This window comes from Callorhinus ursinus, unplaced genomic scaffold, assembly GCF_003265705.2.
Source record: "Callorhinus ursinus isolate GAN/ISIS: 27379988/994484 unplaced genomic scaffold, GSC_fseal_2.0 scaffold43, whole genome shotgun sequence".
In the NCBI taxonomy this organism is placed as follows: domain Eukaryota; kingdom Metazoa; phylum Chordata; class Mammalia; order Carnivora; family Otariidae; genus Callorhinus; species Callorhinus ursinus.
In genome coordinates, this window is record NW_027397105.1 from 2,500,620 (window position 1) to 2,523,649 (window position 23,030).

The 23,030-nt window shown below is 58.3% G+C and overlaps 5 protein-coding genes and 4 non-coding genes across 10 annotated transcripts in view; all 9 read left to right on the plus strand.

The window, feature by feature from the left end:
* The window catches only part of TNFSF12 (TNF superfamily member 12), an 8,023-nt gene extending 6,311 nt beyond the window's left edge, over nucleotides 1-1,712 (plus strand). For both annotated transcript variants that reach the window (XM_025864051.2, XM_025864052.2), the window contains exons 6-7: nucleotides 652-776; nucleotides 964-1,712. In XM_025864051.2, coding sequence (XP_025719836.1) covers nucleotides 652-776; nucleotides 964-1,215 — 377 coding nt within the window. In that variant the 3' untranslated portion in view covers nucleotides 1,216-1,712. The remainder of the gene's footprint in view (nucleotides 1-651; nucleotides 777-963) is intronic.
* A 306-nt stretch (nucleotides 1,713-2,018) lies between these two features.
* TNFSF13 (TNF superfamily member 13) lies at nucleotides 2,019-5,527 on the plus strand. The gene is made up of 6 exons (XM_025864050.2): nucleotides 2,019-3,176; nucleotides 3,535-3,613; nucleotides 3,748-3,795; nucleotides 3,940-4,058; nucleotides 4,275-4,413; nucleotides 4,620-5,527. The coding sequence occupies exons 1-6, from the start codon at nucleotides 2,919-2,921 to the stop codon at nucleotides 4,727-4,729; spliced, it is 753 nt and encodes a 250-aa protein (XP_025719835.1). The 5' UTR covers nucleotides 2,019-2,918; the 3' UTR covers nucleotides 4,730-5,527.
* A 383-nt stretch (nucleotides 5,528-5,910) lies between these two features.
* Nucleotides 5,911-14,523, plus strand: SENP3 (SUMO specific peptidase 3). Its single transcript, XM_025864049.2, has 11 exons — nucleotides 5,911-6,183; nucleotides 7,055-7,780; nucleotides 8,749-8,988; nucleotides 9,084-9,195; nucleotides 9,859-10,006; nucleotides 10,132-10,179; nucleotides 11,197-11,274; nucleotides 12,996-13,133; nucleotides 13,295-13,378; nucleotides 13,505-13,555; nucleotides 13,981-14,523. The coding sequence occupies exons 2-11, from the start codon at nucleotides 7,066-7,068 to the stop codon at nucleotides 14,089-14,091; spliced, it is 1,725 nt and encodes a 574-aa protein (XP_025719834.1). The 5' UTR covers nucleotides 5,911-6,183; nucleotides 7,055-7,065; the 3' UTR covers nucleotides 14,092-14,523.
* Nucleotides 14,524-15,073: 550 nt separating this feature from the next.
* EIF4A1 (eukaryotic translation initiation factor 4A1) lies at nucleotides 15,074-21,232 on the plus strand. Its single transcript, XM_025864383.2, has 11 exons — nucleotides 15,074-15,221; nucleotides 16,585-16,633; nucleotides 17,002-17,134; nucleotides 17,584-17,723; nucleotides 18,759-18,927; nucleotides 19,250-19,359; nucleotides 19,577-19,720; nucleotides 19,797-19,934; nucleotides 20,045-20,134; nucleotides 20,396-20,475; nucleotides 20,580-21,232. Exons 1-11 carry the CDS (start codon nucleotides 15,199-15,201, stop codon nucleotides 20,722-20,724), a joined length of 1,221 nt encoding a protein of 406 aa, XP_025720168.1. The 5' UTR covers nucleotides 15,074-15,198; the 3' UTR covers nucleotides 20,725-21,232.
* LOC112817335 (small nucleolar RNA SNORA48) lies at nucleotides 17,169-17,303 on the plus strand. The gene has a single exon (XR_003206374.1). It is a non-coding gene; the product is annotated as a small nucleolar RNA SNORA48 (small nucleolar RNA).
* Nucleotides 18,055-18,196, plus strand: LOC112817336 (small nucleolar RNA SNORA48). The gene has a single exon (XR_003206375.1). It is a non-coding gene; the product is annotated as a small nucleolar RNA SNORA48 (small nucleolar RNA).
* On the plus strand, nucleotides 19,012-19,152 carry LOC112817341 (small nucleolar RNA SNORD10). Its single transcript, XR_003206378.1, has one exon. It is a non-coding gene; the product is annotated as a small nucleolar RNA SNORD10 (small nucleolar RNA).
* Nucleotides 20,181-20,323, plus strand: LOC112817329 (small nucleolar RNA SNORA67). Its single transcript, XR_003206367.1, has one exon. It is a non-coding gene; the product is annotated as a small nucleolar RNA SNORA67 (small nucleolar RNA).
* Nucleotides 21,233-21,800: 568 nt separating the features above from the next.
* Nucleotides 21,801-23,030, plus strand: part of CD68 (CD68 molecule) — a 1,743-nt gene continuing 513 nt past the window's right edge. The window contains exons 1-5 of the mRNA XM_073881491.1: nucleotides 21,801-21,955; nucleotides 22,036-22,454; nucleotides 22,584-22,703; nucleotides 22,804-22,876; nucleotides 22,987-23,025. Of these exons, the coding sequence (XP_073737592.1) occupies nucleotides 21,907-21,955; nucleotides 22,036-22,454; nucleotides 22,584-22,703; nucleotides 22,804-22,876; nucleotides 22,987-23,025 (700 nt within the window). The 5' untranslated portion in view covers nucleotides 21,801-21,906. The remainder of the gene's footprint in view (nucleotides 21,956-22,035; nucleotides 22,455-22,583; nucleotides 22,704-22,803; nucleotides 22,877-22,986; nucleotides 23,026-23,030) is intronic.

Sequence of the window (23,030 nt, forward strand, 5' to 3'; positions counted from 1 at the left end):
TTATTTTTTTTTAAAGATTTCATTTATTTATTTGAGAGAGAGAATGAGATAGAGCATGAGAGGGGGGAGGGTCCGAGGGAGAAGCAGACTCACCGCTGAGCAAGGGAGCCCGATGCGGGACTCGATCCCGGGACTCCAGGATCATGACCTGAGCCGAAGGCAGTCGCTCAACCAACTGAGCCACCCAGGCACCTGGTAGCATTTTTCTTTTTAACGGTTGAATAATATCCCACTCTATGGCTGTACCACCGTTTTCCTTATCCACTCACCATCCGATGGACATTTGGGTACCATTTTGTTCTTTTTTAATATTCGTAATCCAAGTGCTGTATGATTCAAGTGTGGTACGTAGACATTCTCAAAAGAGGCAAACAGCAGAGACACAAAATACCAAAGCTCCCGGGTGCTTCTCCTTCCATCTGGCTCTTCTCCCCAGAAGTGGCGGGTGACACCTTGCTCCTTACCGCCCTGGTCACAGACACGTGTAAACGCCACATGTCTTCACGCACACTTCCTGTTACACCACGGGCTCCTCCCTGGCCCCGCACCCATCTCTGCATCTTCTGGGTAAAGGGGACCCCCGAGCCTTATGTACTGAACGGGTCCCCGGGGAGTGTGAGAAAGTCCTGATCTCTGAACACCGCCCTTCAGGTGTGGACGGCACGGTGAGCGGCTGGGAAGAGGCGAAAATCAACAGCTCCAACCCACTGCGCTATGACCGCCAGAGCGGGGAGTTTCTCGTCATGCGGGCTGGGCTCTATTACCTGTACTGTCAGGTAAGGCCCACCTGGCTGCACGGTACAGCGGGGACTGCGGGTCTTGGGGGGGGGCCGGGGGCGAGCCAGAGCGGGGAGGGGAGCTTAGGGCTGGGGCCCGATGGGCCCCCTGGGTGGCCAAGGCTGCTAGAAATTGAGGCGCGGCCAGCAGAGGCCTGGACTCTGCCGCCTCCCGCCCGCCCGGCAGGTGCACTTTGACGAGGGCAAGGCTGTCTACCTGAAGCTGGACTTGCTGGTGAATGACGCGCTGGCCCTGCGCTGCCTGGAGGAGTTCTCGGCCACGGCCGCCAGCGCCGTGGGGCCCCAGCTCCGCCTCTGCCAGGTGTCTGGGCTGTTGCCCCTCCGGCCGGGGTCCTCCCTGCGGATCCGCACCCTCCCCTGGGCCCATCTCAAGGCCGCCCCCTTCCTCACCTACTTTGGACTCTTCCAGGTTCACTGAGGGGCCCTAGTGGCGCCCCCACCGCGGCTGTGTTGGTGCGCCCCTCCCTCCGTGCGCCCCCCTCCTCCCCCGTCCCCCCCCCCCACCTGCCCGCCCTCTGCAGGCTGCTTGGACTTGTTCACGTTTGTTTCCACGACACGTAGATAACCCCCTTCTCCCCTGACGCCCCCCCTCCACCTCACTAGCTCCTGAACCCCTAGTCTTTCGTCGCCCCCATTAATCTCCTGACTCCCTGCCCTGGCCACAACCCCCCAGGACACTGTGTCTACTCTACTCTGGGTGAGGATGGGTCCCCAACCCCCCGCCCCTTTCAGGCACTAATAGGGGCTGGACGCCAGGGAGCCTGGGACTAGGCCGGGAGTTCCCAAACGCGAGGGCTAAGAGCAAGCCAAGCTCCTTCCCTGATAATTCCCTGTGGATTTTTAAAAAAGCAGATATTATTTTTATTATTATTGTGACAAAATGTTGATAAGTGGATATTAAAGAGAATAAACCACGGTCTCTCTCTTCCTTGGGGCTCAGGGAACATATCTTAGGGTAGTGGAGGGCTACGGGAAGGGGGTCTGGGCATCCAGGAGTGGGGTGCGGAAGGGCTGGGATGCCAGGGCAATGTAGACTCGGGAGTGGGGACCTGCCTGCCTCTGACCCCTGAGGCATGAGCAGAGAGTGGAAAGGCAAACTGCCAGGAAAAAAAAAAAAATCAATCCTCTGCCCAAGGTCCAGCAAAAGCTGCCTCATTTACCTAGGAGGCGGGCTTCCTCCTGCGGGTAATCCCTGGCTGGGAGGAGCAGGGGCCCTTCCTCTTGGCAGCCTCGGGGACGTTCGGCAGGGGCTGCCACCAGCCCTGGCTGGGATGTGGGGTGGGAGCAGGCCCGAAGGGGAGCTCAGGGTCAGGAAGCAGGACGCCGGGGCCCAGGAACATGGGAACCTGGGGCCCTGGGTCCAGCGGAGGAATCCTACAGTGGTAGGGTGCTTGGGGCTGTCTCTTTCTCTCTCTGCCCAGGGCCTTATGTAAGAGCTTTTCTCGGGAAACAGGAAGTTCTCCTTGCCAAGTTCAGCACAGGGAGTAGTGCAGGCCTATTCCAACACACCCGGCCTGGCCTTAACCCCAGAACTCAGCCAGTTTCTTGCTTCCGCGACCCTGGTTCTCCTTCCCATCTACCCGCCCTCCCCCCGCCGCCCCTCCTTTTCCACCTTCAGTCCTACCCAAAGATCTCTCGTGTGGCTGAGCCAGAGGGTCTTTACCCCCTCACCCCTGGACCCCCCAAGGCTGCCCAGCTTGCCCCTTCATCCCTGCTCTTGGCGCCATGCCCCGGAGCCAGCCACCCTTCCCTCCCCCACTTCTGGGGCCGTCCCAGGGTTCCTGTGCTCGGCCGCTCCTCCTGGGTGTCACTGGCAGTACTGTCCTTCCTCGAGAGACTGGGACCAAGTCCTCCTGAGGCTGGAGGAGGGGGGGTGTGTGTGTGTGTTTGTGTGCGTGTGTGTCCGGAGGGGGCGTCTGGAGACAACACCGGCCCCACGGCGGGGTGCCAGGAGCGCCAACAGTGCCCCTTGCTGGCTCTCCTCCTCCCTTTTTAATTCTCAAGTTCCTTTTTATTCCTCCCTTGCGTAACGCTCTCCTTCCCTTCTGTACCCCCACCCTCCCCACCACCTCCCCGCCACCCCACTCCTGAGGCTGCAGCCTTCGGCAGGGTCCCCAGCTCATGCCAGCCTCATTTCCTTCCTTGCTAGCCCCCAAAGGGCCCCCGGGAGACATGGGTGGCCCGGCCCGAGAGCCGGCACTCTCAGTAGCCCTCTGGTTGAGTTGGGGGGCAGCTCTGGGGGCTGTGGCTTGTGCCATGGCTCTGCTGACCCAACAAACAGAGCTGCAAAATCTAAGGAGAGAGGTGGCTCGGCTGCAGAGGGCCGGAGGGCCCTCCGAGAAGGAGGAAGGGCATCCGTGGCTGAGCCTCCGGGAGCAGGTGAGTGAGGGGAGAAGGGGGTGGGGGAGAAGAGGTTGGGTGCCAGGGCCATCTTGGGGCCTCCTGGGTCTAGCCTCGTGGTCTGTAAAGTTTTGAGTAGGTTCAGGAGAGGGTCCCAGGTTTGGAGGTCAAGGGGGCAACCATTCCAGGAAAGGAAATTGTTAAAGATTAATGCTTCTCATGCCTACCAGATCCTGGAGGACAGCCAGCACCAAGACTCAGGTCGCTGGGGAAAAGTGCATGAGTGATGTGAGGCGCTCCTGGGGCTGGGGAGTGGGGAGGCAGGGGGTGCTGGGAGGAAAAGCTGTCGGGGGACCCTTGCTTCTTAGCCTAACCCTGACCCTCTTTCCATGAGCAGAGCCCTGATGCCCTGGAAGCCTGGGAGAATGGGGAGAGGGCCCGGAGAAAGAGAGAAGCACTCACGCATAAGCAGAAGAGTGAGGCCTCCCGGGTGCGGTGCAGCAGGGGTGGGAGGTGATCAAGCAGCAGGGGGATCTGGAGATTGTTCCCCGGAGCCAGGGGGAGGGGGGGGGGACAGGTGGGCTTTGCTTAGATCTCCTTCTTTCCTCAGAGAAGCACTCCGTTCTGCACCTTGTCCCCATCAACATCACCTCCAAGGGTGAGCACTACTTTAAATAATGGCTCTGGGGGAAGGGCAAGATCAGGGAACTCTGGGGCTGACACCTGGGTCCAAGAGAATCCTAGAGGTGAAAAGTCTCTGAGAATGCCCAGAAGTCCTGATGGCCATACTCCTCACCTCCAGAGGACTCCGATGTGACGGAGGTGATGTGGCAACCGGCCCTTAAGCGTGGGAGAGGTCTGGAGGCCCAAGGATATGCTGTTCGAGTCTGGGACGCTGGAGTCTATCTGCTGTATAGCCAGGTAATCCCACACATACCCTAAGCCTTGACTGGGGGCCTGAGGTCCGTTCTCCTGGGGCCTGGATGCCCTGGTACTGAGGGTTCCCAACGCCTCCGTTCGTACCGAACTTCGAAGACCCTCCTTCCTTCCTTGGCTCCGTCATCCAGGCTCCAGAGGCCTCCCAGCCCTGAGCCATGCTTTGTCACTTCCTTCGGCTTCTCCTCCATCCCCCGCCAGGTCCTGTTCCACGATGTGACTTTCACCATGGGTCAGGTGGTGTCTCGGGAGGGCCAGGGAAGGCAGGAGACTCTCTTCCGATGTGTCCGAAGCATGCCCTCCAACCCGGACTGGGCCTACAACAGCTGCTACAGCGCAGGTGAGAGGCCCGTGGGCAGCGGAGGGCAGGTGTGAGAGGAGCAGGGTGTCTGTGACCCGCCGGGGGCCGGAAGCCCGGGGGGACAGGTGGATCTGGGGGATGCAGGCCAGGAAGCAGGAGGAAGGCTGAGCCGGAGAAGGGAGGAGAGGCACCAGAGAGTCTCCAGGACTGTGCTTCACGGAGTGTGTATTTTCTCCGTTTCTCAGGTGTCTTCCACCTACACCAAGGGGATATTCTGAGTGTCACCATCCCCCGGGGGAGGGCAAAACTCAGCCTCTCTCCGCATGGAACCTTCCTGGGGTTTGTGAAACTGTGATTGGGATGTGGATGGTGGTGTTGAGCTCGGAAGATGAGGGTGGGTACAAATCGGAGACAGCCAAGAGCGAATAGGAGCAGACGCCTCTTCTGGGTTTGACGGGAACCCTGGGTTTGACAGCTCATCAATCTCCGCTCCTCCCTTTTCCCGACCCACCCCCACCCCGTAGACTTTGATTTCATGGATATTAAAGTGGTGTAACATCTTGCTTTTGTCCCCCATCCAGCCCCAAATTCTCGGGGCGGGGGGGGGGGCAAGGGAGGGGTGGACAATGCCAGGCCTTATCTGGACCTACTTCGGGTCCCACTGGAATGCTTCCAGAACAGCACCACCACCTAGCGGCAGTTTGAGAGAACCAGCCTGCGTGTCGGCACAAGTCCACGAAGCCTCCCTCCACTCGGGAAGACTCGTGGTTTCCTGTGCCACACCTCTCCCAGGTACCCGCTGCCTCCTCGCTCCACAAGAAGCCTAACCCCCACTTCTCTCCCCGGCGACGGGGCCCCAGCTTCCAGCACTGTCTCCGGGGGTGTGTTTATTATGCGGCCGTCTGCAGGGGGGGGGCCCCGACGACGACGGTCCCTTTGCAGCCCCATTACTGCTCGGGTGCCAAGTTCTGCCCTTCCTGCTCTCCACTCCCCTGACGTAGCGGGTCCCTCCAAGACCCTCTGGGCTGGGACGGGGGTCCGGGGAGCCTTGGGTAAATCGTGCGCCCTGAGGCTGGCCTGCCTTCATTCCTCTGGGCTCGCTCTTTCTGCTCAAGACCTGCTTAGACTTAAATAAAAGAATGAACGACTTCCATTCCCCTCGCTGCCTTGCCTAGCCCCGAGATCTCCCTGCCCTCCCGGCTCTCCCCCGGCGCGCCCCACAGGACCCAGGTTCCGCGGCCCCGGGGTTCGGGCCCACAAGCGCTCGGAAGGGGCTACTCGGCCGGACACGCAGCGTTGGCGGCGGGGGGCGGGGGGGCGGGGGGGGGAAGGACACGCAGGCGCAAACCGGAGAGAGGCGGGCCCTCGCGCGGCCCGGAGCAGCGGGAGTGCGCAGGCGCAGCCCCGCCCGGGGCTCGGGGGCGGGACGGTCCCTTGGCGTCTACGCTCTCGAGTAGGCGGGACTAGGCGCGTGCTGGCCGCGCCGGCGCTGTTCTCCGGGTGTGACGTACAAATCGCGCGCCGCCAGCGCCGGTGGGCCTGGGGCTCGCGGGAGGGGAAGGAGGAGAAGGAGGAGGAGGAGGGGGAGGTGGTGGAGGTGGAGGCTGAAGCAGAGCAAGAGGCGGCCGCGGCGGGGCGGCTCGGCGGCGCGGCGCGCGGCCCAGAAGCGTTGGAATCCTGAATTGAGAGGGCTGCGCCTGAAGACAGCAGGAGTGGCGGGGCCGCCGCCGTCGCCGGAGAGATGAGCCGGGAAGCTTGAGGCCGGAGACGCCCGCCCTCGGGCCCGTCCGCCCGGCTTCCCCGCTCCCGGTGAGGACGCCCCCTACCCTTCCCCCAGCTCTGCCGCGGCCTCTCCCAATCCTGGACCTCATTCCCACCTAACGGGGGGCCAGGAGGCCCTCGAAGGGGCTTCTTAAGGCCCTTGGGCGCCGAACTGTCCTGAGCCTGTAGGACCAAACCGGTGTGGGACTCATTCTGGCCCCCGGGAACGGAGCAGGAGAGGGGGGCTGGGCCAACCCGGCTCACGCGGCTCAGTTCTGTCCCAGCGCCTTGATCCGGCTGCCTAAGCACCGATTGGGTTCTCGTTCAGTTTCCTTTAACATTCTTCCGTTTTCATTAGGTTTTGCTCCTTGAACCATAGCCCTGGGATCCCCATTCCCTCCTGAGACCTCCTGAGCATACCCGTCCCCCTCCCCACCCCAGCCCCCCATTCATTCCAAGGTGGTAGAGAACTCTTTTTCCACTCTAGACCACGGTTTCCTCGTGGAAGTTGTGTCTTCCTCAGCTGTCTCTGTATCATGTCAGGAGTCTCGTGCTGAGCCATGCCCCTCGTTAGGTGCTCAATTAGGATACCCCTGGTGGTCTCCAGTAGAGAAGTAGAGGCTGAAAATACTGGGTTTAACCTGGGGATCTGAGAAATAAGATCCCGGAGGCGTGCTGCTCAGCCATACTCTCCCTTGCTTCTGTCTGGTCAGGGGAAGGATGATGACACAGACTCTAAAGGGCCCCTTGTGGACCATGTGAACCGAGAAGATCAGCAAACTGTAGGAGTTCTGCGTTTTTTTCCCCTCTCTCCTCAGATTATTTGCATCTGATGCCAGAGAAGGCATGCTGAGCAAGAGAGGCAAGATCGTGGGGTTCAGGGTGTTTGGATTCTGACACTCTGACCATTGTTTTACAGGCTACTGGAAGATGAAAGAGACTATACAAGGGACCGGGTCTTGGGGGCCTGAGCCTCCTGGACCTGGCATAGCCCCAGCTTACTCAAGTCCCAGGCGGGAGCGTATTCGTTGGCCCCCACCCCCCAAACCCCGACTCAAATCAGGTGGAGGGTTTGGGCCAGATCCTGGGTCAGGGACTACAGCGCCAGCCAGACGCCTCCCTGTCCCTCGGCCCTCTTTTGATGCCTCGGCTAGTGAAGAGGAGGAAGAGGAGGAGGAAGAGGAGGATGAAGATGAGGAAGAGGAAGTGGGAGCTTGGAGGCTGCCCCCGAGGTGGGGTCAGCTGGGAGCCTCCCAGCGGCCTCGCCCTCCCCGCCCTACTCATCGAAAAACCTGCTCACAGCGCCGCCGCAGAGCCATGCGAGCCTTCCGGATGCTGCTCTACTCAAAAAGCACCTCGCTGACATTCCAGTGGAAGCGTTGGGGGCGCCACCGGGGCCGGCGGCGGAGCCTTGCACACCCCAAGAACCATCTTTCACCCCAGGAAGGGGGTGCAACACCACAGGTGCCATCCCCCTGCTGTCGTTTTGACTCCCCTCGGGGGCCACCTCCGCCCCGGCTGGGTCTGCTAGGTGCTCTCATGGCTGAGGATGGGGTGAGAGGGTCTCCACCAATGTCCTCTGGGCCCCCAGTGGAGGAAGATGGATTAAGGTGGACTCCAAAGTCTCCTCTGGACCCTGACTCCGGTAAGGTGGGAATGGGTGGAGGGAGAGGGTGGGGAGGATCAGGAGCCTCTTGAGGTGGTGACAGCTGGGCCTAAAGCTAGTAGGATGGCAGAGTGAGGGGGTCCAGAATAGCCATGAAATGTCTTAAGCTCCGCTTTGAGCAGGAACTAAGTCTGGGAAGACAGTCAATCAAGGCTGGGATACAGAGTCCCTAAGTAGGTGTTGTGTTCTGTGTATAGATGAGAAAGGGAGGCTGGTTTTAAATTTTTTGTTTTTAAATTTTATTTATTTATTTCAGAGAGAGAGAATGAGAGAAAGCACGAGAGGGAAGAGGGGGAGAGGGTCAGAGGGAGAAGCAGACTCCCCGCCAAGTGGGGAGCCCGATGCGGGACTCGATCCCGGGACTCCAGGATCATGACCTGAGCCGAAGGCAGTCGCTCAACCAACTGAGCCACCCAGGCGCCCAGGGAGGCTTGTTTTACAAAAGTCAAGACAGCCTTATACACTTAAAATCCCTCTTCATTTGCCCTCTTAGAATAAAGGGGCATGTACATCTGCAAAGGGTGCCATCTTCTAGTGGTGGGAAGGGATTTCTCTAGTAGTGGACTATATCACCAGTCCGGCCGCGTGTGACAGTCTCACTCAGAATGTTTCTTTTGGGGACCCTCAACCAAACAGTTTTCGGCTACGTTTTTATGAATCACTGGAGTATTTATCGAACGGTTGCGGGGTGCAATCCTAGGAGCCAGGTGTATGGTGCTGATAAATATCTCTGAAATTCAGATCTCTCTGAATCTTAGTCTCGTCCTGCTTCTGGCCTGTCTCTGAGTAGTACGTCGTCTTTTCTGTTCCTCTACGACCTCCCAGACGTGCTCATTTCATGCTTGAGGTTTCCATTCCTTAGAGTTTATGTTGGTAGTGTGTGGGTCATTTAATCTCATCCCATTGTTCTTTGATCTAAGCCCCATCCTGTTTCCCCTGTCCTACAGGCCTCCTCTCCTGTACTCTTCCCAATGGCTTTGGGGGACCCCCCGGGCCAGAAGGGGAGCGGGGTCTGGCACCCCCTGATGCCAGCATCCTCATCAGCAATGTGTGCAGCATCGGGGACCATGTGGCCCAGGAGCTGTTTCAGGGCTCCGATTTGGGCGCTGCGGAAGAGGCAGAGCGGCCCGGGGAGAAAGCTGGCCAGCACAGCCCCCTGCGGGAGGAGCATGTTACCTGCGTACAGAGTAAGGGACTCTAGAGGGCCCAGTCTCTTTCTCGTAGCCAACTCCTAAATTGAAGTCTGGAGGCCTCACCCCTTCTCCTCTTTCCCCCCGCTTAGGCATCTTGGATGAATTCCTTCAGACTTACGGCAGCCTCATCCCCCTCAGCACTGATGAGGTAGTAGAGAAACTGGAGGACATTTTTCAGCAGGAGTTCTCTACGCCTTCCAGGTAAGGCGTGAAAGAGGTGCCCTCAGAAGAGGGCTGGGGCCTGAGGGCAGGCGAGAATGCTGCTGCTTTTTCTCCCATAGGGACGTGTTGGGGAGGAGGAGGAAGGTAGGACCGAAGGGAGGAATCTGCAGGCAGAGTGCCAAGCCCCTGTAAGCTGACTGGGGTGGCGGTGGGGGTCTTCTCCTGAGACCCCAAAATACTGTGTATACCTGCTACTCGTGTGCCTCTTTCTGGAGACTGGGGCCGTTAGCAGGTCCTCAAAAGGACACGTGACCCCCCAAAAAGGATTAGCGTTTGTTTGTTGTTTGACGTAGGCTCCACGCTCAGTGTGGAGCCCAGTGCGGGGCTTGAACTGGGGACCCTGAGATCAAGATCTGAGCTGAGAGCAAGAATCGGACGCTCCACATTCTGCGTGGGGCCCTGGGTGTGACGCACAAACAGTGAATCGTGGAGCACTCCATCCGAAACTAGTGATGTACTGTATGGTGATTAACACAGCAATAAAAAATTATAAAAAAAAAAAAGAATCGGATGCTCAACCAACTGGGCCACGCAGGTGCCCCCGAAAGGATTACTTTAGATTCTTACTCCGAGCAGTAGAAAGTACTCCTGTATGCCCCAGCCCCGTCAGCTCTTGTGTGACCCCACCCTTGGTCTCCTCAGGAAGGGCCTGGTGCTGCAGCTGATCCAGTCGTACCAGCGGATGCCGGGCAATGCCATGGTGAGGGGCTTCCGAGTGGCCTACAAGCGGCATGTGCTGACCATGGATGACCTGGGCACCTTATATGGACAGAACTGGCTCAATGACCAGGTGAGGAGCAATGGAGACACGGGCCCCAAAGGGGATTTAGGGAGCAGGGTGTCTGGGACCCTCTGGGGGAGCCCTGTACCCATGCTGCACCCTCCATGGCAAGTTGCCTCCCGTCTTCTCCCCAGGTGATGAACATGTATGGAGACCTGGTCATGGACACGGTCCCTGAAAAGGTAGGCCTCACCAGGTACCTCGGTCCCGAGAAGAATGTTTGCGGTTCTAAGCAGCGTTTTCAGTCCCTTTTATCACTTTATCCATAAAGAGGATCTTTGTTTTTGGGGAGAGGTGGTAGGAGTCAGCCTGTTAAATTCAAATCTGGAATTTTTTTTTTAAATTATTTTAAAGATTTTATTTGACACAGAGAGACACAGCGAGAGAGGGAACACAAGCAGGGGGAGTGGGAGAGGGAGAAGCAGGCTTCCCACTGAGTGGGGAGCCCGACGTGGGGCTCGATCCCAGGACCTTGGGATCATGACCTGAGCCGAAGGCAGACGCCCAGCGACTGAGCCACCCAGGCGCCCCTAAGACTTACTTATTTGAGAGAGAGAGAGAGAATGAGGTGCGGGGCGGGGGGAGAAGAGGAGAGAGAATCTCAGGCGTACTTAGTGCTGAGTGTGGACCCCAACGAGGGGCTCAGTCTCTTGACCCCGAGATCACGACCCAAGCTGAAACCAAGAGTTGGACGCTAAAGCGACTGCATCGGGGCGCTTGAGTGGCTCAGTCGTTAAGCGTCTGCCTTGGGCTCAGGTCATGGTCCCAGGGCCCTGGGATCGAGCCCCGCATCGGGCTCCCTGCTCCGCGGAGAGCCTGCTTCTCCCTCTCCCTCTCCTCCTGCTTCTGTTCCTGCTCTCGCTGTGTCTCTCTCTGTCAAATAAATAAGTAAAATCTAAATAAAAATAAATAAGCGACTGCATCACCCAGGCGCTCCTCAGATCTTTAGTCTTGGTCCTGAACTTACCTATTCTCTTCCCCCAGTGGGTAGGTTTTTTTTCCCCCGTGTCTTAACTCCACAAAGCAATAAGAGAAGGCTAAAAAGGATGTGGTTTTTTACCCTCAGTGAATTGGCAGTGGAGGGTGTTGAACCTGGCCCTTGGAGCCATAATGAAATGGAGCGACACAGGCAGAGGACACTTGGCAGGAGAGCCGGGGCTTTTTTAATTCTATCCAGCTCTTTTGTATCATTGGCACAGGTGCATTTCTTCAACAGTTTCTTCTACGATAAACTCCGTACCAAGGGTTACGATGGGGTGAAAAGGTGGACCAAAAACGTGAGTTACCAATTCACATCTCCTTGTGTAACACCTTGCCTGGAGAGCGTTAGAGTTTTGTTTTCTAGGAGCCCCTTCCTCAAGCCTGCTCACTCAGTCTTTGAAATATTAAGGGTCCTGTGTGTGTGGGAGGTACCGTTGTAGGCACTAGAGGTTCAGTGTTAAAGAAGGAGAACTTCTTGCCTTTATGGAGTAAGAGTAAATAAGGTGAGATTCCAGCTAGTGCTAGGTGCTGTGATTAAAAGGGTAGTGTAGTAGCATGGGAGGTGGTGGGTCTTTGAGAGCGGGCGGTCTGGGAAGGCCTCTCTCTGAGACTCGAGTGATGAGGAGCCGGCCGTGTGCAGATCTGGGGGAAGAGTTGTTTAGGCAAGGGGAATAGCAAGTACACGGGACTCAGGGTGAGAAAGGGCATGTGAGGCACCAAAGGCCCCTGTGGGTGTCCTGTGTGGTTGGAGCAGAGTGAGTGGCGGGAACATTGGTAAGACATTCGGTCAGAGAGTCGATCGTGTAAGGAGGGAGGAGAAGCTGAGGGTAGATCTTACTCTGTGTGCGCCGAGAAGCCGTAAGTTTTAAGGAGGCTGGGAAGTCCCTCACATTTTAAACTCCTGTTTCATGAAGATTGGAAGCGGGGCAAGAGTAGAAGCAGACAGACTAGGAGGGGAGCACGGAAGTCCAATTGAGAAACGGGGGCCAGGGCGCTAAGGGCCGGAGTAGAAGTAGCTTTCTCTAGGATAGGTTTTGCGGTCAGAATTGATAGTATTTTCTGACGGGTCGGACCTGGGGATGAAGAAAAGCTAGGAATCGGGGAGGCCTGGGTTGGTAGCGGAAGTTACTCAGGAGACGAATTGGGAGGGAGCACGTTTGGTGAGGGGAAAAAAAAGAGTTTTCTTTCTCTCCTCTAGTTAGTTTCCCTGCCCTCCAGTTCAGAAGCCAGGAAATTTCTACAGTGAGTTAGGACAGCTAACTGGCTCCAGCACTCCTCAGTTTCAGCCCCCAAGTTTGGGGGCTTACACCCTCAGTGACCTGGCAGGCCTGCTCCTCCCAGAAGAGGTGGGGTGGCGCACAGCGAAAAGAACTTGTCTTCTGCATACTTGCGTTGGAATCCCACCTATGTACTCTCTTCTGTGACCTTCAGCTAGTTGCCTTACTCTGCCAAGCGGCAGTTAGCTCGTTGTTAGCTCGTTGTTAGCTGGCCGTGAGCACTTCCTCATAGGATTGTCTTGTTAACTGGCCGACCCTTGACTAGGAACCGTGCCGCCCTTGTTAGCGTATTATGGACGTTAACTACTTTAACTCCTAACAGACAGATGAGGTAGGTGCTGTTGTTTTCAGCTTCTTGCAAGGGAGAGAACGGAGGTATAGAGAGTTTATTATGTAGCTTGCCCACGGTCACCAGCTAGTCAACAGAGGAGCTGGATTTAAACCCCGGCAGTCTGGCTCTGCAATCCTAAGCCTGGGTTCTTAGCTACTTAGCACTTGCACCTTTGCTGTGTGGAGTACCTGGCCATCCTGAGCCCTGCAGCGGGTGTCTCCTCTGAGCTGCCTTCTTCCTCACCCCTGGAGGCCGCATACGCTGACCCTTGCCTTAACAGTGGAAGGGCTGGGCCTTGTGTTCTGTCCCTTGGCTCCTTGCCTGTGCCTCCGCTCCTCTTGAGGACCCTCCTGGCAGCGGGCAGGACCCTCGCGCTGCCTGACTTGACCTCTGGCGCCGCCTCCCTTAGGTGGACATCTTCAATAAGGAGCTACTGCTGATCCCCATCCACCTGGAGGTGCATTGGTCCCTCATCTCTGTGGACGTGAGGCGACGCACCATCACCTATTTTGACTCGCAGCGCACCCTAAACCGCCGCTGCCCTAAGGTTTGAGAGGGGAGGGGGGCAGACGGGAAGCATGTGGGGAGGAAATGCAGTGGCTAGGCATTCTGGGCAGAAGGGCGGGCTCGGTGCTGGGACCACCATACCCTGGGTTCAGTTGGGAAACATAGGGCATCACTTCTTCCTCCTTGTTTCTGTCTGTGTAGCATATTGCCAAGTACCTGCAGGCGGAGGCAGTCAAGAAGGACCGGCTGGATTTCCACCAGGGCTGGAAAGGTTATTTCAAAATGGTAAGTGTCTGGGGGTGGGGGTGGGGGTCGGTACTGGGTAGTGAGAGAGGTGTGGCAGGAGGCAGAGTTGAAGCCACACCCCTAGGAGCCTCCAGGTGAAGGGCCTCCCTTCTTTTTATTCTGTAGAATGTGGCCAGGCAGAACAATGACAGTGACTGCGGTGCCTTTGTGTTACAGGTAAGCAGATAGCAGTCGGGTTACCGTTTTGGGACGGAGGCGGGAGACCGCTCGGCCTCCCTGATTTGGCTCACAGGCACTTGTGGAGCAGGGAGTAACCTTGCGTGTTAGAATGCAGAAACGCGGATGTCGTTCGTTGGTCCTCTTCTGGCTTCCCCAGCCCACATTGGGACTGGCCCTCTTGGTCCTTGGGCCCCGGCTCTAATATAGTTGCCTTCCAACCCCTCAGTGCAGGTACCAGGAACAATGACTTTAATCAGACTTTGAGCCCCAGGCTATGGGACCTTGGCTCCCTTTGTGAAAGGGGGAAGCTCTTGGAAAGGTCCAGTGAGATGGATCTGGCTCCTGTGAAGTGTGTAGCACAGGTCCTGACTTGGGGGGGTGCTCAGTAGGTGGTTCTCATGGCCTGCTTTGTTAACACCCAGTACTGCAAGCACCTGGCCCTGTCTCAGCCATTCAGCTTCACCCAGCAGGACATGCCCAAACTTCGTCGGCAGATCTACAAGGAGCTGTGTCACTGCAAACTCACTGTGTGAGCCTCGTATCCCAGGCCTCAAGCCCATTCATTAATGGGCATGGGGACATGGGGGACCCTTCCTTCCCAAGAAACTCCAGTTCCTTTCCTCTCTTGCCTCTCCCCATCCAGTTCCCTTTGGTTTTTCATATTTAAATGTTTTGATTTCTGTATTTTTTTTTTTTCTTTGAGAGAATACTTGTTGATTTCTGATGTTCAGGGGGTGGCCATGGAACAGCCTCTTTTTCCCTCTGCAGGGGAGGAGTTTGGCCTTGTGGCCTGGGTGGGGCGGTCATTCCCCCTTCCGAGTGCAGGGGCGGGGGCAGGAAAATCTGTGCTGGGGGTGGTGGGCGGGCAAAGGGATTACTGCCTGCCAGTCTTCAAACTTTTTTTTATATATATATATAAATGCCACGGTCCTGCTCTGGTCAATAAAGGATCCTTTGGAGATACATAGTGCTGGTCTTCCTTCTGTCAGGCTCGGGTTCAGCGGTCACTGTCAGCCACGCTGTCGGAGGCGCTGAGACCCTGGCCCCCCCCCCCGGACGAAGCCCTCCCGCAGGGAAGCCGGGTGAGCTCAGGGAGGACGGAGCTGCTTCCACCGCCCCCCCCCGCACACTCGCAACGGCTCGGGCCGGCGTCCGGTCTACCTCTGCTGCAGGAGACGACAAACTAAACTGTGGGCCCGGCGCGCACCCGGAGCCGAGGCGAAGGGAAGTGGCGGTCTCGGGAGCCCGGAAGTCCCTGGAGGCTGAAGCCTCGCCCCTCGCGCGCGATAGGGCCAGCCGGACCACATGACCCGGGCGCTCTCGCCTCCGCACGTGTAGGGGCGCTGGGCCCCAAGATGGCTGCCAGGCCTCGAGGCCTGACTCCCGTATGTCACTTCCGCACCGGCGAGAAAGGCGGGTCCCACAGCCAATGGGGCTGCGGGGCGGGGCCTCGTCTTGATAGGCGTTCAGGTTGTCCAATGGTGGCGGCGTGCCGGAGCGCCTGCGAACTACCGTCACGCCGAGTCGCTCAGCGCTGGCAGGCGGGGCCGAGGCGGCCAAGCCAATGCGATGGCTGGGGCGGGGTCGGGCGCTCTATAAGTTGTCGATAGGCGGGCACTCCGCCCTAGTTTCTAAGGATCATGTCTGCGAGTCAGGATTCCCGGTAAGAAACCCTTTTGCAAAAGGTCGAGGCTACTCACCCTGCCGCTCCCTTCCGAGGGCCCCGTGGGGCGGGCGGGGGCGGAGGGGCAGCCGAGGCCCACCGCCCGGGGCCTCCCCCCGCCCCGCCCCGCCCGGGGTTGTGCGGGACAGCCATGCCGGGAGGCCCGGGAGGCCCGGTCTTGGGGGGCGAGGGGGCAGGGCCCGGGCCTGGGCAGCGAGCGGGGACGGCCCGGCCCTCGGGGCCTGGCGTGCGAGGCCCGCCTGGAGGCCGCTCCCCGCCCACGACGCGGCGCGCGAGGTCCCGGCGCCCGAGCGCCAGGCGGGGTGGCGACCTGGCGCGGGGGACGACGGCGGCGGTGGCCGCCAGCGCGCGTGGTCCGGGCCGGCGGGTCCGGGCGCCTCTCTGGCGGAGGGAGGGCTCGCGCGCGTTCGGGGTTCCGGGGGGTTCCGACGGGACCACTCGCCGGAGCGGGGGGCGCCCGGGTCCTCCGAGCCGGGCGCTCGGTCGCGCGGAGAGCCGGGGCGGGGCGGAGGAAGCCGGCCGTTCAGTGTGCTGGTTTTCTTGACGGCCAGGACCGAGCCTGACCCCGAGGAGCGGCCGCGTGAGGCACCGGGAGCCCACCCGGCGCCGGGCGGGCGGGTCCATTTTGCCGCACAAGCCGGGCAATTGGCAAACTGCGGATGGGCAGGTCCACTTTCCTTCGGGGGTGAGCGGCCTGAGGTATGGGAGGGCGATGCCATTTCGCGACGGGGGCGGGCGGGTTGTGGATTGTTCCGTGGCGGGGGGAGAAGCCGCCGGGTGGTCGAGGGAGCGAGCACATGGCGGCCCGAGGGGCTCCCCTCCCCCAGCCCGCTTGGCTTCTGAGTGTTGTGCAATCTCCCCCTTCGCTAGCTCGGCTGGGGCTCATTGTGCGCGAGGCCGCCACCGCCCGCGGCCTCCCACATCCGGGCACCGCGAGGGGGGGAGACGGGCTGGAGGGGGTGGGGGAGGGCGCGGGCGGAGTGACGTGGGGGGAAGGGGATGTCCTCCCCTCGCAGCTGGGAGGTGAGGGGCGGGACTTCCGGCGCGCCGGGGCCGCGGGGGTGGGGTGGGGGAGGCGCACGCGCTCGGGCTCGGAGCGGCCCCGGCCCGGGACACACGGGCCCGGCGGCGCTGACCCCCTCCGGGCCCCGGGAGCGCGGCGGCGCTCCTTGCAGCCTGCCGGGGGCCGGGCCTGGCTCGGTGGTGGAGGAAGGGCTGTGTCCTCGGGGAGCTGGCGGGGTCGGCTCGGGGAGTGGGGCCGATGGCATCGTGCAGGGCCGCCAGCTGCTTGGGGGGGCTTCTGACGCGTCTCAGTTGGCATGCTTCTACTTTCATCCAACAGATCCAGAGACAATGGCCCCGATGGGATGGAGCCCGAAGGCGTCATCGAGGTGAGCTTGGAGCCCTGCAATGTTTGTCCCTCTTTTCTGGGAAAGGCGGTGTCCCCTAATTCCGGGACTGGGGTTGCCTACCTCCCGAGTAGGTCTGTCCCCCCATCCTAACTGCTTTGTGGTGATTTGTTTAAAATACCACGTCCTGGAGTTGAGTCCTGTGTTTCTGCATTGTCTGGGTCTCTGGTTTTACAAGTGGACTCGCCCTTTAAGGTGATTTCCCAGATCTTGTAGGGCCATGTGGCTTCCCTGGAGGGAGGTGAGGTTGGGGGGCTCTGAAGCTCTGGTGCGGGTACAGGGTCCGGCTCTTCAGCGCTAGGACACAGCTTTGTGTCTCCTACCATTGGGAATTTCTCTGTATCCTGTAGAGTAACTGGAATGAGATCGTTGACAGCTTTGATGACATGAACCTCTCTGAGTCCCTTCTCCGTGGCATCTACGCCTACGGTTTTGAGAAGCCTTCTGCCATCCAGCAGCGAGCCATTCTCCCTTGTATCAAGGGTAAGATCCCTCGGCCTCAGGACAAGTTCTGGACTGTCCCTGACCTGGGTAGAGTGGCACCTGGTTGGTGGTGCTTGTCTCATATCAGTCAGGGACAAAGCAACTCCTTGTTTATCCCAGCTTGGCTCTTGGTCTGTGCCTGCGTCTGGTTCATGCCCTGGACACACGGATTGCTGGTTTAATTTCAATAAGGTGGTAGTTTAGTCAGCTCATAATTGCTTGTCCGTACCTGTGTTTTAGGCCAGTTTTGTGTAGTGGTAAATGAGTTAATCTGATCTGCCCTGATTGTTCTGTGGGGGTATGCCATTGTGACAAGTTAAAGTCTGGGAAGTACTTGATGTTTGCCACATAGTTCTCTTGGGTGCTGATTGATTGATCAGAGCCTTGAACGTTTCCTGATTCTGAAACATAACGCACGCTGATAACCAAATTTCTGCTCATCTGTTTAGGTTATGATGTGATCGCTCAAGCCCAATCTGGGACTGGGAAAACAGCCACTTTTGCCATATCAATTCTGCAACAGATTGAATTGGACCTAAAGGCTACGCAGGCCTTGGTCCTGGCACCTACTAGAGAGTTGGCTCAGCAGGTGAGCATGCAGCTTCCTAACTTCTCTCTTGAAGGAATGTTACAAATAATTACCATAATCAAAAAAATCAGAGGTGTGTTCCGCAAGGACCACCAGCTCAGCAGAACTGAAGCATGGGGGGAAGAAAGGAACCACTGTGTAAAAGTAGAGAAAATAAGCTGAGGACTTCCAAACCTTTGAAGGCTTGTTAAGGCTAATTATAAGCCGTTTCTTACCTAAACACAATAAGCATTATTTTCTCCACCCATTTCCTGAGTCAAATGAAAAGCCCGTGAGGTGGAGCCTGACTGGCCTGGCTGGCCGGGCAAGTTTGGCAGCTGTTGATGAACCGACCCCCTGGCAATGGGCAGAGAGACCCCTTGGTGGTGGTGCTCTTGTATCAGCCAGGGGCAAAGCAGACGGACAGTCCTTTGTTCATCCTAGCTTGATGCCTGGATTGGTGGCCAGAGCTGTTTCATGCCTGGGGCACACAAAATCCTAACGATAGACTGTTTTTTCCCGGGTCTTGGGAGTTCTTAGAAAGGGTCAGAAATGTTAATCTCGTTTAAGTAGAAAAGTTCTGTGGAAAAATCAGGATGATTCTGTGCTAACTGCAAACAAAGGTAATGTACTGCAAGCAAAGCAGAATTCTAGAAGAATTCCAGAGGGCCTTCATGTGTGTGCAGATGCTTTTTTTTTTTTTTAGAGTGAACATCTCCCCTAGCACAGGTCTGTGGCAGGAGTGCAATAGGACACAGGTAGATGGCATTCTGTTAATAAAACTGGTTGCTATGAGATCAAATGAAATGGGTCATTGGTGGCTTTCAGAAAGGGCGGTTATTGTGAATCCTTGTATTCTTAGGAGCCAGACCAAGCTCAAATCCTGAGCCTGCCACTTACTGGCAGTGTGATCTTAAGTGAAGTATCTGCCTGTTTCTTGCCTGAAAAGTGAGTTTAATGGTGCATGTCTGAGTTGGAGAGCATTACATCAGAACCGTTTTAAATGGGGTCTGGCACGGTCGCGGTTAACATACGGGCACTTTTTTCTGGGTCTAGATACAGAAGGTAGTCATGGCATTAGGAGATTACATGGGTGCCTCCTGTCATGCCTGCATCGGGGGGACCAATGTACGTGCCGAGGTGCAGAAGCTTCAGATGGAGGCTCCCCATATCATCGTGGGCACCCCGGGTCGTGTATTTGACATGCTGAATCGGAGATACCTGTGTGAGTCTCTCCTCCCGTGCACGCGCCCCCCTGCCCCCTGATCCAGTCTCCTCCACGGTGCCCGGGTGCGCCTGGGAGGGCGTTGCTCTGTGATGAGCCCATGCGTGTCATCTGAGCCTGGCTTCCCTGTCTTCTCAGCCCCGGGGAGTGTTCTGCTTCCCAGGGCTGTCAGCTGGCCTAGCGTGGCAGTTGCAGGCAAAGGATCAACCTTCGTCTTCTGAGAGCAGGGCTCTTGTCCGTTTTCTGTTCTTTATTGGGAAACGTGAGTCTCCTCTCACACTTCCCTAATCACCACCTATTGGTGTTTTCTCTCTTCTCGTAGCTCCCAAGTACATCAAGATGTTTGTATTGGACGAAGCTGATGAAATGTTAAGCCGAGGATTCAAGGACCAGATCTATGACATATTCCAGAAGCTCAACAGCAACACCCAGGTGAGAAAGAGGTGTATAGCCTCGTGTCGTGGAGTCGAGGGCTCCTTTGTAGATTGTGGGGTGCTTGGGGTAATGGAGCGGAGGAGCCAACAGGAATCCTGGGGTCTCCCCTCAAGCCGTTTTATTCACTGGCTTCTGTTTCAGGTGGTCCTCGGGAATGGGGGAGGGGCAGGTATCGTGGAGGGCCCCCCACTCTGAGGCTGTTCTTTTCTGTTAGGTGGTTTTGCTGTCTGCCACGATGCCTTCCGATGTGCTCGAGGTGACTAAGAAGTTCATGAGGGACCCCATCCGGATCCTGGTCAAGAAGGAGGAGCTGACCCTGGAGGGTATCCGCCAGTTCTACATCAACGTGGAGCGAGAGGTGGGGCCCAGGGCAGGAGGCGGGCCGGCGGGGAGGGGGGGTATAGCCCCTGACTGGTATCCCCTCCCCTTCCCAGGAGTGGAAGCTGGACACGCTGTGTGACCTGTACGAGACCCTGACCATCACGCAGGCGGTCATATTCATCAACACCCGAAGGAAGGTGGACTGGCTCACTGAGAAGATGCACGCCCGAGACTTCACTGTGTCCGCCATGGTGCGTGCTCTTCACCTTGTCCCCAGCGGTGGGGCGTTGGCGCGCCTCACAGCTGCTCCTCGGCGCCCGCGACCCCGCGACCCATGCCCTCCCCTCTGTTCCCGCTCTAGCACGGAGACATGGACCAAAAGGAACGAGATGTTATCATGAGGGAGTTCCGCTCCGGCTCTAGCAGAGTACTGATTACCACTGACCTGCTGGTGAGTAGGGGGGACGCTGGGAGAGTGGGAAGGAAGAAGGGAAAAAATCCAAGGTGATTCCCTCTCCAAGGGGCCTGCTTGTGCCCCTCTTCAGGAAAGTAGCAACTTGGAAGACAACGTGGCATGCCTTAGGTTGCTGGGGGAGAGGGCATTGTCTGTTCCTGTGCCTGCCTGTGGCTGCCTACACGCCCTCGAGTCCCTTCCGGCTCGATTGTGTCCCCTCCTGGTTCTCGTGCTGACCTGTCCTCTCCCCTGACCTAGGCCAGAGGCATTGATGTGCAGCAGGTTTCCTTAGTCATCAACTATGACCTTCCCACCAACAGGGAAAACTACATCCACAGGTAAGTGTGGCTCTGGAACGTTCCCGCAACTCGCCCTGAGCTAAAGTTCTGGTTCCCCCTTCCGCTGTCATCCCTCATACTGAGGTGTCGTCGTTTTCCACCAGAATCGGTCGCGGTGGACGATTTGGCCGTAAGGGTGTGGCTATTAACATGGTGACAGAAGAAGACAAGAGGACTCTTCGAGACATCGAGACCTTCTACAACACCTCCATTGAGGAGATGCCCCTCAATGTTGCTGACCTCATCTGAGGGGCTGTCCTGCTACCTAGCCCTACCCAGGCTGCCGTCTGGGGGCTGAAGAGGAGCAGGAGGGGGGAGGGAAGGGAGCCAAGGGATGGACATCTTGTCATTTTTTTCTCTTTTTTTTTTTCTTTGAATAAATGTCACTTTTTGAGGCAAAAGAAGGAACCGTGAACATTTTAGACCCCCTTTTCTTTGGGGCAACAGCTGCCCCAGGCGCCGTCGCTTCTCCCAAAAACACTAATCCATCTCCGTAACCTAGTCGACCTCTAACCCCCAGAGGCTCTCCCCACCCCAGCTGAACGCCTCTGAAGAGGATTCAAGGGGCCATAGTGTCACTCAACCTCATTTGCTGGACCAAATCCGGAGAATCTGAGTTAAATGGCCCAGGGGATTGTCCCCAGGTGGGGGGAGCAGGGGAGAAAAAATGGTAGCCATTTTTACATTGTTTTGTATAGTATTTATTGATTCAGGAAACAAAACACAAAATTCTGAATAAAATGACTTGCAAACTGCCTGTTTGGGCTTCTCATTTCTTGCCCCCCCCTTCCCTCCCACCTGTTACTGGGCACACACATATCTCCGGCCGTGCCCCCCGCCCCCTGTCATCACCCTTACAGACTGCCCTTGGGTGGCTTTTTTTTCCCCCCACCTCCCTTCTGACAAAGTCCCATCCACTGGGCGCCCCGACCTGCTCTGGCGCCGCATGCAAGCACCGTCATGAGCAACTCACGTGCCTCGGCCAAGAGGAAGCGCCAGACGGAGAAGGGAGAAGAGAACCCTTTTACGACGCCTCGAACGCCCCGTCTCTGGAGAGCGCTGGGGGAGGGCTGTCGGCCCGCTGGTTCTGTAATCCCTTGGGACCTCCACACGTGCCTGGCGGAGGTAGACACACCGATCCCCAAGGATCGACTGCCCCCAAACTCACATGTGACATTCTGGAGGCTGTGCGTTCCCACTCGGAAGCCAGGGCAATCCCCTCAATGACAAAAGTTGGTGACTAAGGGGTTGGTGGCTGGGGCTGAGGTGCCTGAGTCAGGCTGGGGGCGGACTGTCTCAGTGACAGGAAGTCAAAAACTTAATTCCTCCTTTTGCAAACGGAGGCAGAGGGGGGACAGGGCTGAGCAAGCAGCTGGGTCAGACGGGACGGGCCCGGAACGAGCGGGTGAGGCCAGGTGAGGCCGTTCCGTCATGAGGCCGGCCGTGGTGGTCTTGGGGGCCCTGGTGGGGCTGCTGGCTGGTAAGGAGAGAGGCCAGAGGGGAGGGGGCCCCGGGAGGAGTCGGCCCACCTGCCGCTAACCGGTCTTCCTCTGCTGAAAGCCCAGGGGAAAGGGAACGACTGTCCTCATAAAAAGTCGGCCACTCTGCTGCCATCCTTCACGGTGACCCCGACCCCGACAGCGACAGAAAGCACGGCAAGCCCTGCGACCACGAGCGGCGTAACTACCACAGCGGGCGCCACCAGCCACGAGCCCACGACGGCCACGCACCGGCCCCCGACCACCCCCCGCCACGGAAACACCACGGTCCATCCAACAACGAGCAACAGCACCGCCACCAGCCCAAACGCCTCCACCCGCTCCCCCCACCCAGCGCCGCCGCCACCCCCGCCGAGTCCCAGCCCAGGGCCCCAGGAGGCCGTAGGAGACTACACTTGGACTAATGGTTCCCAGCCCTGCGTCCGGCTCCAAGCCCGGATTCAGATCGGAGTTGTGTACCCGACCCACGGCGGAGGAGAGGTAAAGCCAGGCGCCGGCGGAGGACGGGAGGGGCAGGGGAGCGAGGCAGGGCCGGGGTGGAGGGCACAGGGAGCCTCGGCTGACTGACGCGGCTGCGTTCTTACCGAGCTCTCATCTTAACTTCTACAGGCCTGGGGCATCTCCGTACTGAACCCCAACAAAACCAAGCCCCAGGGGGGCTGTGAGGGCGCCCGCCCCCATCTGCTTCTCTCCTTCCCCTTCGGACAGCTCAGCTTCGGGTTCGAGCAGGTACTTCCCCCGCACCCCCCCACCAATCCCTGGCTGCGCTCCTGGCTCCGGGCACGTGGCTGCCCGCTGCCCCCCTGAGCCTTCCTGGTCACCTCCCCAGGAGCCACGGCAGGGCGCAGTCTACCTGAAGTACCTGGCTCTGGAGTACAACGTGTCCTTCCCACGGGCAGCGCGTGAGTAACCTGCCCTCTCGTCGCTCGCCCTGGACGTCTGGGCTCCTGAAGGGACCAGAGCGGGGGGGCGGGGGCAGGGACGGAGAGCTGACGCTCCCTCGCTCTTCCAGAATGGACCTTCTCGGGTCAGAATTCATCCCTTCGAGCTCTCCAA

Coding starts and splice junctions, on each gene's coding strand:
- EIF4A1 (XM_025864383.2), top strand. CDS start 15,199: ATGTCTGCGAGTCAGGATTCCCG. Junction 18,928..19,249: donor GCTGAATCGGAGATACCTGT/GTGAGTCTCTCC, acceptor CTCTTCTCGTAG/CTCCCAAGTACATCAAGATG. Junction 19,935..20,044: donor ACTTCACTGTGTCCGCCATG/GTGCGTGCTCTT, acceptor TTCCCGCTCTAG/CACGGAGACATGGACCAAAA.
- SENP3 (XM_025864049.2), top strand. CDS start 7,066: ATGAAAGAGACTATACAAGGGACCGGGTCTTGGGGGCCTGAGCCTCCT. Junction 8,989..9,083: donor GCATGTTACCTGCGTACAGA/GTAAGGGACTCT, acceptor CCCCCCGCTTAG/GCATCTTGGATGAATTCCTT. Junction 11,275..12,995: donor TGAAAAGGTGGACCAAAAAC/GTGAGTTACCAA, acceptor CGCCTCCCTTAG/GTGGACATCTTCAATAAGGA.
- TNFSF13 (XM_025864050.2), top strand. CDS start 2,919: ATGCCAGCCTCATTTCCTTCCTTGCTAGCCCCCAAAGGGCCCCCGGGA. Junction 3,614..3,747: donor ACTCACGCATAAGCAGAAGA/GTGAGGCCTCCC, acceptor TTCTTTCCTCAG/AGAAGCACTCCGTTCTGCAC. Junction 3,796..3,939: donor CATCAACATCACCTCCAAGG/GTGAGCACTACT, acceptor CCTCACCTCCAG/AGGACTCCGATGTGACGGAG.